This window comes from Carassius carassius, chromosome 21, assembly GCF_963082965.1.
Source record: "Carassius carassius chromosome 21, fCarCar2.1, whole genome shotgun sequence".
Classification (NCBI taxonomy): domain Eukaryota; kingdom Metazoa; phylum Chordata; class Actinopteri; order Cypriniformes; family Cyprinidae; genus Carassius; species Carassius carassius.
The window spans coordinates 8476736-8490109 of NC_081775.1; the positions used below are offsets into that span (position 1 = coordinate 8476736).

Below are 13374 nucleotides of genomic sequence, written 5' to 3' on the forward strand. Positions count from 1 at the left end.
ATGTTAGGAGAAAACTGTTAACCTGAATGCAATGTAAGTCACTTTGGATAAAAAAAAGTCTGCTAAATGCATAAATTAAATATTTAATTTAATTTAATTTTACATGCATGACGTCTGACCATTAACCAACATCAATGTGTTGTTAAATTATTGAGATATTAACTTAATCTCAAGAAAATATTATACGTCAAAGGGGTTCAAAAGCGTCAAGGAGGCATGATCCCTCACACTCACAGCATCATAGATGATCTCTAGCGGCTGGGACTCGATGCGGAGTCTCTGGTCCGCACTGGCATCCAGTGGGTTCGTCTCAAACATGAGGTTCAGTAGAGTTGTATCTTTCATCCCCTCCACACGACGTGGAGACAGCAGGATGGGGGCCGACTTTCCTCTTGGGAGACCCGACACTTCAAATGATGACAGTAGAGCAGAGATCCTGACGAGTAAAACATTACGTCACACAACCGCATGCTCTGGGTTACAAGAGTTCTGACTAACAAAAAGGAAGTGTATGTGGCAAGACGTTCTGGAGGGTTAAAAAAAGCCAAATGTGCAACTTGTATATCTTGTGCACATCATGTGAAAGTTACAGCAAGATTTCTTCCAGTGCAACGTCTTACCCAATCCACTTTCATTTTGAGTGCATTACTGTAAATCAATTTTGACCTTGTTTCACAATTAAGGAACAAGTTAAATGTGACACTAAGTCGAATCGAACACAGAAAATTCCTTCAAGTTAAATAAATAAAAGTGGCTGAAATGAGTGGACTTGAGAAGAGAAGGCAGTACTTTATAGCTTGGGCCGCAGGTCTTTGTGTCAGCATGGCTTTCAGATCAATGATGGACAGTTTGATTATCTCTGGCTTCTCTCGGCTCTCTTTGATCGACAGAGACAGGTGATTAAGCTGGAAATGTATCTTCATATTTTCGAACTGCAAACAAAAATATAAGTTAGTGGTGTGATGCTTTACATGAACCTAAGTTGTGTAGTTTCAATGGACTGAAATGCTGCTTATACAAAAAGGCTAAAATTACTTCTATTGTTCAAAGGTTTGGGATCAGCAAAAAAATGTTTTTGATTTTTATACAGCACAATTAGAATGATTTCTGATGGATCATGTGACAATGAAGACTGGAGTAATAATGCTAGAATTTAGCTTTGAAATCACAGGAATAGATTACATTTTAAAATATATTCAAAAAGAAAGCAATTGTTTTTAAAAGTATTTCACATTTTTTGCTGTATTTTGGATTAAATAAATGCAGGCTTGATGAGCAGAAGAGATGTCTTCAAAAAAATCTTACAAATCTTACTGTTAAAAAACTTTTGACAGGTAGTGTTCATGTTATGATTGTTTGTCACTAACATTTTTTGGCAGGTTTGGATTGATGGCGGTCTCGCTGTATCCAATGGCAGCGTGTAGTTTGGCTTTCTCTGCTGGGGTCATGAGCTCATCAAACCCTGAGAGATAAGAACCAGAAGGTCAATGAATCTACCAGAAACAGATCTACATAATTCTGTGGAATATTTAAATTAGTGCTGGGCAACAATAAAAAAATTTCACAATTAATTGCATGATTTTTCTGCGATTAATCGCGTTGTTATGCACAAAATTCAATAGTGAATTCAAAAGTAGTGTATTGTGCACTTTTTCATTTAAAAGTGCTGCTATATTAACAAAAGTGCAATAACACTTGGTTTACAAACACTAAACAAATAAGGTGCTTTTTTACAGCAGTATGCATTTTACATAGTAGCAGTTAAAATATTTATTGTAAATCTCAAATTATAAAATCAAATTAAATATAAAACCAAAGCTGTTGCAACTTCTAGGGCATTAATGTTTATATAAAACATCCACAGCCTCGATCATAACATTATAACCGGCATCTTCCGAGTAGAGGCCTGAGATTCTCTGTAGGAATAAACAGATGCAGTGCACAGACAAACCTCCGGTTTTGACATCTTTGGTTTGTGTGCTGCTGTCTCCAGACCAGCTCCACATCCAGCCGATCCAGCCCTGTGACTGTTCCTCCTCCACCTGCACCCCAGGACGGTATATCCTGAACCCTGCCTTTGAGGCCTACAACACAAGAAACAGAATATACAAGAGTCAAATTGCTTTATTCAGTCAGAAACCAGAGATTCAAACCAAGCCCTTTATGCTGTTAGCTTCAAACTCTACTAGTTGAACTACAGGAACACATTTCCAGTGATATAAGCCATAGGCCACTTTGTATTAAGGACTCAAATCCTTAATACATAATCCTTAATACAAATCATTAATCGTATAATAATGAGTGCTTTCACTCATTATTATACGAGTGAAATGTGGATGTGCTTTCACGTCACCTCCATCTCAGCCTGCTGTCTCGCCATTGTGATGTTGAAGATATCCAGGGTTCTTTCAGTCTCCTAAAGAATGGACAAAAATAAAAATGTTCTGTTCAAAGCAAAGCAGTAACAGAAATGAAAACATTTGGTATTTGGTTCTTCCTTCATTTCAACATTCATAAAAGGCATTTAAAAAGGTTGGAAGATAGAAATGGATCTATTGTGATCAAAACACACCTCCTTATTGTAAGTGATACCAGAGTTATGGAAAATCACATTTTTGAATTGTAAAGAGTAACTAAATAGTTATGTTGCATTTTTATTATTATGTAAAGTAAAAGATCATGCATCAGTCGGCAGAGGCTCGGCCTCTTTCAGAACAGCAGTGTTATGTTCACCTTGAAGGTGTATTTTTAATGTAGTGCACACTCTCATGTCACTCCAAACCCACATGCTGCTATTTTTTATTACAAAAAGAAAATTATTTGAATAGTCTTCATGCAACTCTTGCCAGTTCTCAAAGACAGTTCATAGTGACCACAGCTATCAAACTCCAAAACAAATAATAAACAAAGACAATTCATAGTCACCACAGTTAACTTCAAAACAAGTAAAACAATAAATTACATTAAATTAAAAGTCAAACACACATACAAACCAAAGATATATTTCTCAATTCAGTGCACAAAATTCCAAAACAAAACAAACCAAATAAATAAAAAAAACAGCCATATTTGACAGTTCACAAAGGCCGTTCATAGTAACCACAGCTGACCAACTCCAAAACAAGACAAACTAAAAAAAAAAAATACACAAAAAACCAATTATATTTGACAGTTTACAAACCCCATATGGTTAGTCATGGAATCCCCAATGTCAGTGCAGGACTGGTTGTACAGGGGTACTAGACGGCGCTAAATACCCTCAAACAAAAGCACAAACAATTAAAGATTTGGCAAACTACCCAATGTGTTTTTGTGGCACTGAGCAGTGTAGCCAATCACAGACATATATGTTGATTTCTTCAACACACTGGCCAATCGCTCGTGAATCATCTCTTAAGTGGCGACTTTATGTAAATTAGAGATTCATTGTTGTAGTACGTTCGTAGGAGGAAAGGAAGAGGACAAGGGGTCGGATGGACTGCTGACAAGTTTTTAATAATAAAACAAAAAGTAATATTTACAAACACCAACGGTGACCATCCGGCCTCTGGCCTGAGATCATCCTCTCCGCTAATCACCGTTGCCAACATCACTGATTCCGCCTCATTCCATTTTTTGAGGAGGTTGAGGTGGTAGATCTGACGTGCCCAGTTCCTATCGGACTGTATTTCCTCATAATCAAGATCTCCCACTTGTCGTGCAACCTCAAACGGTCCCTGCCACTTAGCCAATAACTTAGAGCTCGACGTGGGGAGTAATACAAGTACTTTCTCTCCCGGTGCAAATTTGCACAATCTAGTTCCCCTGTTATACAGCTGGCTTTGGCGATCCTGGGCTTGTAACAAATTCTCCATTGGTAGCCGCCCCAAAGTGTGGAGTTTTGTTCTCAAGTCCAGCACATACTGAATTTCGTTTTTGCCCTGAGATGGCCCCTCCCGTGGAGGCTTGTGGGACCTCTCGCACAGCGAATAACAAGGGCTCTAGCCACTTATCCCAATTCTTGCCATCTTCTTGAACGAATTCCCGGATCATGGATTTAAGCGTTCGACCAGGCCGTCGGTCTGTGGGTGATATATGCTAGTTCGAATCGATTTAATGGCCAATAATCCATACAGTTCGCGTAGCGTACGTGACATAAACGCCATGCCCTGATCGGTGAGGATCTCTTTCGGAACCCCCACCCGGGAGATTAGACGAAACAGGGCATCCGCAACACTTTTAGCGGAAATGTTGCGGAGGGCCACTGCTTCAGGATATCGTGTTGCATAGTCAACTATGACTAATGCAAAGCGATGTCCCCGTGCAGATTGCTCTAATGGCCCGATGAGGTCCATACCAATTCTCTCGAAGGGGACCTGCATTAAGGGAAGGGGGCGCAAAGGCGCTTTTAGGGCGGCCGGTGGATTCACCAGCTGACATTCGGGACAAGACGCGCACGTTGTCGTGAATGCCCGGCCAAAAGAAACGGGTCATGAGGCGATTCAGTGTTACTGCCTGTCCTAAAAGGTCCGCCATAGGATTAGAATGAGCTGCACGGAAAAGCATTTCCCTGCGGCTCTTTAGAATCAACAACTGGGTTGTATTTACTTTTGTCTGAGCGTCTTGGGTCACTCGATACAAGCGATCTCTTAAAATGGCAAATTACGGATAGGTGACCTGGGCGGGGCCCTTGGACTCACGTGATGCCCTTGGTCGAACCCGCCCACACGAGGAGGGCCGGGTGGACGGGACCTAGGGAGCAGGACAGGTCTAGAGAGAGAAGGAGAGGGGAGAGAGGGAGAGAGGGAGACTGAGGTTGTGGATTCGCCGACCCCTGGGCACGCCACCATGTGGTCCTCCGCTAGATGGATGGCCAAGTCCAGCGACGTGGGACGGTGGCACTGGACCCACTCGGCTGTTCTCTTCGGAAGCCGAGCGATGAACTGCTCCAGCACCACGAGTTCGATGATGTGTTCCACGTCCCTACCCTCGGCCAGTAGCCACTTATGGCAGGAGTCCCGGAGCTGCTAGGCCATCGCGAAGGGCCGACCGGATTCCCCCAGGTCCAGTGAACGGAACCCCTGGCGATGCTGCTCTAGGGTCCGGCCGACCCGCTGAATGATAGCCCTCTTCAGGTCATCGAAGACCAGGAGGTTCGCCACTGGTAGCTGTTGTGCGACCACCTAGGACTCGCCCGAGAGCAGGGGGATCAGCCGTACTGGCCATTGGTCGCGGGGCCAGCCGCACGCTTCCGCTGACTTTTCGAAAAAGCTCTAGGAACACTTCCGGGTCGTCCTGCGGTCCCATTTTGTGGAGGGGTAGGTGAATGGGAACCGCGGGCGGTCCCATGGCCTCGGCACGAACCTCCCGGTCGATCCAGCTCCGGAACCTCTCGCGGTCCTCCTGCTGGGCTTGTAGGATGGCGTGGAACCGCCGCTCCTGATCAGTTCTCAAGTCCAGCAGGGCCTGATGTTGCTCTTGGTGAAGGGGCCGCGAGGGATGATATGACATCCGCAAATGGCGTGTAGGACGGGCTCTGCATGGCAGCGGCACTCCTTCTTCCTTTCCCGGGTTTCGACACCAGTGTAGTACGTTCGTAGGAGGAAAGGAAGAGGACAAGGGGTAGTATGGACTGCTGACAAGTTTTTAATAATAAAACAAAAAGTAATCTTTACAAACACCAAACAGTGACTTTTATTATGACACTAGCGCGCACACTATCGCCAAACGCTTCCGGGTAACTCCTTCCGGTTTCAGTCAGCAGTCCGTCTCTCTCTCGACTGCTTTTGTCTCTCCCGTTTTATACTCTCTCCACGCCAATTACTGAAACAAGAAACAGGTGTTGATCGTTTCCGCCCAAACCACTCACTTACCGTTTGTCTCCTGATTCTCTCTCCCACTGCCGACTTCGCTAAACCACGCCCCCCCGCCACAATTGTGTAGTTTAGAGAGCTTTGTTGATTATAACAAAACATTGTGTGATTGCAATGAACTAAGATGAGTGATGCGTTAAATGATGATTTCATTTCCAGTAACAGATGGTAGAAATTTCAGAAATGAATGCAATTTATGACAGAATAGTCCATCAAATGATCGTTTATTTTTTTCCTCATGTATCACCTTTAGTAAAAACGATTCAAAACTGACATATTTCAAGAGAGACAGGAAAAAAGACATGGAAAACTTAAATGAACTTTAAAAAAGCATGCACTTTTAAAAATAAAAGGCCACTTAAAACGGGAAGCATCACCATTCAAATCAGCAACAAGTTCCTCAGATTAGTAATCACAGCAAACCCCTTTATTCTTGTTATTCTTGATTGTGCTGCATTGACTGCTTTGATGCGTGGTAGAGCATTGTTTTGATGCATACATCCGAAAAATATGTATTTTGACCTTTTCTTTTGCTTTTGAACCATCCCATTAAAAAAGCAATATTTGCTAGTTCACAAAGACTCAAAATTCCCAAACAAAAGATAAAAACAAAAGCAAAACAAAAATAGATTTGTCAATTCATTGTACCTAACTCCAAAACAAAACACAGCTATATTTGCCAGATCACAGAGACAGTTCCTTGTGATCACAGCTATTAAACCAAAAAACAAAAAGCTGCCATATGCCTTGAAAAAATAGCAGCATATGGGTTTGAAACCACATGACAATGAGTAAATAACAGCAGATTTTCATTGTGTGTTCGTGATCAGTGCTCACCAACCTCAAGCTCCTTCAGCAGACTCTCTGCAGGCTTCTTACTGGTGATTTTTTTCTTATAGATCTCTCTGTACTTTTTCACATGCTGCCGATGGCGACGGATGTGCCGCCATGACCACATGTGAAGGCTGGGCTTGACATTGACCTCCAAAACACCTGTGATCACATATCTCCACCTACGAGATCCACAAAAACGTAAGCAAAGAGCCTCATCAGATTAAATAACAAAGGGAATCAGTCAAGACCCCAATCTCCAGATGCACTTACCACTGATGCGCATTAGTGTGAACGGCCATATCTGGACGATACTTCCTGTACGGAAGGTTACGGGTCATCATATCCACCGACCCCAACAGCTCCAGGATGCTGACGTACTAGAAAACAACTAAAAGTCAACTCACATTCATCATTACAATCACAAATATGTCAATGAAGTGTGGGCTGAATTGCACACCTGTGGCCGGCTGAGTTCAACGGCCACCTCGGGGAGGTTGACAACTAGATCCACTTTCGGTGAGGAGAAATCCACATCGGAGCGCGGATTCATGCGCAGCTTGGCGTTTGCAGATATTGGACGAAAGACTGAAGCAAAAACACAAAGTTGGTTTGCATTTCATAGAGAAATCCCTGTTGGATACACATGAAATACATCAGGGACTCACTGAAATGATAATCCTGAGGGATAGTGCTCTGGATGTCCACACTGTGCTTCAGGTATCGCTATATAAAAAAATAAAACACACATAAACAATGAAAATGTGCAATTTCTTTTTTCTTCGACTAGAAGTTTCATCAAATGTGAAGAGCCTACCAGAGCCTCCTCAGGGTTGTGGTTGGAGTACAGCTCTGAATTCACGTTCCAGTATGCAAACAGATTGTCCAGGCGTACAAGCTAAACGATGTACCAAACAGAATTTAGTGAACAACACTGGCTAATTATGCTACCCATAACTGTGAAAGTGAAGAAGACATGTTTTAACCTTGAAAAACAGCTTGGCTTTCTCATCCAGAAGGCATGGTTTCCAATTCTGATCAGCTGTCTGGAAACAGAAATGTTACAATAAATCTAAAATCTGATGTTTGAGGCAAGTGTCACATTGCCTACTCATGTTAAGAAGCAAAAACATTTAAATGTAATGAACAGCCTCTCATGGTTTATTGTTAATCAAAGAGTCTATTAGGAATCACACGAAAGCATGGCTAGGTCGTATTTCAACCCCAGAATCTAAGGAGTATAAAGAAAAAAAAACTATGTATTTTATTAATAAAATAATATATTACACAATGCTAAATACATTTTAATAAAATATTATATTGTATAAATATTTTCTTAATTTGTTAGAATTTTGTTAAATATTTTCTTATTAAGAAATAGTAATAAAAATAGTAATAAATACATAAAAAAAAAGAAAGAAGAAGAAAAGAGGCTTTATATTCTTTTTGCAAAATGCACTTTTTTCCCCCTTCTTGATTTTGGTGTTAAATATCCCTAAGAGATTCGATAATCTCATAATTTAATCAATTTATTTATGGTTTTACCTGGAGACTGAGGTTCTGCAGAGACACTCCGAATGAAAGCGGAGCATTCGGATTGGTGACCTGAACACATGGGTAACATTTGAGTGATAATGCACAAAAAAAAAAAAAAGAGTCTTCTACACTTCATATCACTCAGTAATAAAGCACATGTAAACACAGATGAATATACAGTATATCGCAGGTTTTTGTATATAAAAGCTCCAAGCTGAAGAAGCGCAGAGAATGCGGTTAAATGTCAAAAGTACTCACATCATCCTCATAGCGGACATGTATGTTGGAGATCTTCACCTGCAGGTTTTTGATCACCTGTGTAACCAGTTTCTCCACAAACGTATCCTGCTTCTCCGCCTTTGGATTCTCTGAAATACAAGAACACAAATGCAAATTCACCAACTACGTTACCCGTCTCGATGTAAAGCCAAAGTGAGCTCAAAAACCTTTTTCTGCTGCTTTCTGTTTGGACTCCTCGATCCGCTGCAGCTCCCTCTGCCGAGCTTCCTGCAGCTGTCTCTCCTCCTTCTCTGCGTCATACTTTATACCTGCATTAACAGATGCAAGGAGTCAAAACTGACAAAACCACATGCATGCAGCGATCCTCTGTGAGACCTTGCATTAAAATAAGTGTCATGCTTCATGAAAGTAACAAATACTAATGTCATATCGTGAAGTCATAAAATTTGCCTGGCCATGGTGACTTTTCACTGGGTCTGTAAGGAATTATGATTTTTTTTAAAGCTGCTTTAGAACAAAATTAAAGGAACACGCCACTATTTTTGAAAATAGGCTAATATTCCAACTCACATCTGTGTTTTTTGCCATTTTCAAATCCATTCAGCCGATCTCGGGGTCTGCGGTAGCACTTTAGCTATAGCTTAGCATAGATCATTGAATCTGATTAGACCGTTAGCATCTCACTCAAAAACGACCAAAGAGTTGCTATATTTTTCCTATTTAAAACTCAACTCTTCTGTAGTTACACCATGGAATAAGATCGACGAAAAAAGAAAAGTTGCGATTTTCTAGGCTGATATGGCTAGGAACTAGACTCTCATTCCAGCGTAATAATCAAGAAACTGTGCTGTTGAACCGCGGGCGCAGCAGGCGCAGTGATATTACGCAGTGCCCGGAAATAATTATATCATTGCGCCTGCTGCAAAGTTACTTGATGACATCTTCATGGGTCAATAAATTCAGCTCTTACTAGCTGTAGGCACGATGAGCAGGTAAACTTCATCCAGCGTGGCCTCCACAGACTGAGTGTACAGCTTCTTCCAAGGGATCTTCAACTCCAAACGACCTGACAAAGACAGAAACATCCACTGCATGAGCTCAGATCTGACTTTATGCCACGACAGTGCATACTGGTTTTACAAAGCAACATCAGTGCATCACACTGCACTTCTCTTACCTATGTGTCCCGCTCTGACTTTGAAAGGAATGTCCAGTTGACTCTGTTTCAGAAACAGTTCAGGAAGCACAACTTAACAAAGCATTAGAAGGATTCACATTATAGGACATAACCGAGAAACATAAAGCGACATACCAAGGCATTTTCTTTTATGTCGAGGTTTCTTAATATGGCATCACCTACAAAAGAAACATTGACACAATGCACAGAGCTAAATATTACCAGTCTATAACAATTAATATATCTCTGAGCAAACATTCAGTTGTATTAAAGCTTCTTATCAGTAAGTCAATAAGACACATGGCACACTATAAAACTCTACAGGATGGGGGAAGATTAAACATCCCTGTATTCCTCATTCCTCGTGTTGCTGACGAATTTAGCATTCACTACAATGAAGGAATCAAGTGAGACTATCCAAGTGCCTCCTGTTTCTTGCTTGTTTTCAGACTTGGCTATTAACAGAAACTGGGATTGATATACAGTATAGCCAAATAATTATACTTCTTCTTGGGGGGAAAAGTGTTTGATTTAGGATTTTAATTAAGTTCTTATATAATTAAAGAGTTATAAGATATGTCTGCATTCTGTGGGCCCTGGTTGAGAACCACTGGACTACAGGATGGTTTCAAAACGGATGGTTTGTTGGCTTTGATCATAGACACAACATTTCCCAATGTTGTTGACATATTATATAATATATGTATTATATAAACAAGAGATGTTTCTACAGGAGGTGTTTTTACTAATCGGACAACTGTGTAACTTTTTCATTAATATCTGATTGTATTAACAAAAAGTAGAGACAATATTTGATTTTAACCTCCTAAGTTTTTACAGAATATAGTAGAAATGTAAGGTTTAACGATAGTCACATATATTTAATATTAGTAAATAATGTATTCATTTTAGTTAATGTTAGTATTTAATATTTAATAATACATTATTTAAATACATTGTATCTGTTTTTATTATTTTTTAAGATACTTTTTTTTTTTAATAAAGCGAAATGAAATGGTACTGTTGCAAAATATTGCCAATGCTAATCTCTGATCAATGTCGAAATTAAAATATTCTAGGTTTAGAAACTAAAGACAGTTGTTGTGTCCCATAATGCATGTAAACAGAGGTTGTATGCAATGTCTCTGAATGAAACTCTTATACAGTAAGAAGAAGCTCATCCAAAAGTGAAAGCGGTCTCATTAATTACTTTCCAGGTAATTCTGCTCAACTTTGTATCTTGACAGCAATAGCCCCCATTAACTCTCATTGTACAGAAGCAGCTGGATGTTGTTTGAGCCATATGGGACTGAACAGATGACAGAGTTTATGCTATATTCAATAACAATCCATTTAAACCACTATGCATGGGTTAGCTTTGAGTTAAGGGTTACTGTAAACGCATGTTCAAACCTGTAACGTTACTCAATGTCAAAGCATGATTCAGGGTAAGCTCGAACTCACTCTATCAACGTAAGCAACCATATGTTCGTGTATAATCATGAATGTACGCAAACACGTCTCTGGAGCAAATCAAACAGCAAAGAAGCATTCGGCTTTGACAGCTGGCACGTTTACCTCCCCAAATGCCGAGGCTGAGCTGCGAGCTGTCGAGGTTCACCACATAGTCCCCCAGAAACCTGTTCAGGACATCGACCACCACCGACTCAAACACCATCTTCAGCACGTCCCGTTCACACACAGATCAGCATGCTTGCCTTCGTCTGCGATCCGTGCACCACCTGAGAATGTAGCTGTAATTACTGACTGTCCCGTTTCCTGAAATAAACATCAGTGGAAGGACTGGGAGGTACTGTGCTGTTCACACGTCACTGCTTTCCCTGCGTTACACTGCCCTCTGCTGTTGACATCCTGCGCCGTCGCGTCGGTCACGTGCGCCTCCGGAGCCAATCACGGGAGGATCTGTTGTGTTTCAGTAGGGAAATAGGAAGTGGCATAAAAACACTCGCACCTATATGTGACGCTGGACCACAAAAACCAGTCATAAGCATCAGATTTGGCTGAGATACTACCATTTGAAAATCTGGAATCTTAGGGTGCAAATTAAAAAAAAAATATTGATATAATCGCATTTAAAGTTGTGTTTTTCGTATCTACTGTTTTAATTTAAACACAATTTTTAACATGTTAACATATACGTTTTTAGGTAAAAATGCAAAGTGGAATATCCCTGCTCTTGTTTTAAATGAATGGTTTACGCCCACCCACCCCCCCCCCCCTAAAAAAAAAAACATTTGATGAAAATGTAGCTAACGCTACTCATCCTCAGGCCATCCAGGATGTAGATGAGTTTGATTCTTCATCAGAACAGGTTTGGAGAAATTTAGCATTGCATCACTTGTTCACCAGTGGATCCTCTGCAGTGAATGGGTGCCGTCAGAATGAGAGTCCAAACAGTCCAAACATTTATCCATTGTGATAAATACATCACAATAATGCCACTTGACTCCAGTCCATCTTTTTTCAAGAAACAAATGAATTCTTTAAGTGTTTTAACTTTAATGCATCGCTTCTAGCACAAATAGTAGTCCATAATCGATTATCACTGCCTCTAGTGAAAAAGTCCATCCTCTGTTGTCCTCTCACATCAAAATCCTCCCACATATTTGTTTAGAACTGTTTTCACTTGTGAGGTGCTTGATCTGTGCATATATCTCTCCTGATTGAGACAATACAACTTTTTTTCCACTGGAGAAAGCTAAATTATGGATAGACCACTCAAATTTGATCCTGAAACAATGTTTTAAAGTAAAAAAATTCTTAAATTATATGCTCGATTTCTAATTTTTAATGGGATGCTCAATTAGGAGTGATGGTCAGGTCAGGTGTCCACATATGTTTAGCCGAACTTTCTGCAAACCTTTTTTTGTAGGACTTACTATTGACATTTTCACCTTGATCAATCTCAGGACAACATATTGCTTGTTTGTAGCAACATATTGTAGCAAAAAAAAAACAAATATAATAATAATAAAAAAGACTTGAGACGAGAGATTTTTTCTTTGACAGGACAAATCAAACAAGATCAAAAACAATGCAAGGTCTTTTTGATTAAAAGCGCATATACATGGTAATTTCCATGCAGTAGGTTTATAATGTTAGAGAATGATGAGGGTAACATTTTTTTTAATCTAATTTCAGGTATGTAACAGGCAAACACAATAAGGTGTCTTCAGCCCTTGTTACTAAATATGAGTTCATGAGAGAAAAGACTGGCAGAGGATGTGTTTAAAAACAAATTAAAAAAAGAAAGATCACATTTGATTAATGTTGAAGGAAAAAAATGACATTTGTTGCAGCTTCAGCAAAGTAAGAAAACAGATCATTTTACCAGGAGTCCATTAAAAATATGGTTACGATTGTAGAGGTAGGTTTGCTAACATAAAGTTACACTTCAATACTTACATTTCTATTATCCTGTGAGAATGTTTCATATATACGTTTATTTATTTTTATTTTTATATATTTATTTATTTATTTTGCAGATGGAGGATCTATCTGGTCAGGATTTGTATCAAAAGAGGCGAAGGTCAGTTGGGGTAAGAGTCACAGACAGAGTCTGGAGGCACAAACAGTGATCAGCGAGTGCCAAAGAAGATCAGCTGGGGGAAATATTGTTACTGAGCTGGATGAAGAAAAACAAATCTGCATTGATTTGTCACATGAAGGTATCAGAAACGAAGATCAGAAACATAGTATGCCATATTCAATTCAACA

General features: G+C 40.1%; 1 protein-coding gene across 3 annotated transcripts in view; it reads right to left on the minus strand.

The window, feature by feature from the left end:
• The window catches only part of vps13a (vacuolar protein sorting 13 homolog A), a 59098-nt gene extending 47628 nt beyond the window's left edge, over positions 1 to 11470 (minus strand). For all 3 annotated transcript variants that reach the window (XM_059503191.1, XM_059503190.1, XM_059503189.1), the window contains exons 1-18: positions 11215 to 11470; positions 9772 to 9815; positions 9637 to 9679; positions 9430 to 9525; positions 8666 to 8767; positions 8478 to 8587; positions 8229 to 8288; positions 7670 to 7729; positions 7501 to 7581; positions 7352 to 7409; positions 7144 to 7271; positions 6957 to 7063; positions 6694 to 6865; positions 2354 to 2416; positions 1952 to 2084; positions 1368 to 1462; positions 790 to 932; positions 235 to 436 (exon numbers count right to left, since the gene is read on the minus strand). In XM_059503191.1, the coding sequence (XP_059359174.1) occupies positions 235 to 436; positions 790 to 932; positions 1368 to 1462; positions 1952 to 2084; positions 2354 to 2416; positions 6694 to 6865; positions 6957 to 7063; positions 7144 to 7271; positions 7352 to 7409; positions 7501 to 7581; positions 7670 to 7729; positions 8229 to 8288; positions 8478 to 8587; positions 8666 to 8767; positions 9430 to 9525; positions 9637 to 9679; positions 9772 to 9815; positions 11215 to 11314 (1797 nt within the window). In that variant the 5' untranslated portion in view covers positions 11315 to 11470. The remainder of the gene's footprint in view (positions 1 to 234; positions 437 to 789; positions 933 to 1367; positions 1463 to 1951; positions 2085 to 2353; positions 2417 to 6693; positions 6866 to 6956; positions 7064 to 7143; positions 7272 to 7351; positions 7410 to 7500; positions 7582 to 7669; positions 7730 to 8228; positions 8289 to 8477; positions 8588 to 8665; positions 8768 to 9429; positions 9526 to 9636; positions 9680 to 9771; positions 9816 to 11214) is intronic.
• Between the last annotated feature and the right edge of the window lie 1904 nt (positions 11471 to 13374).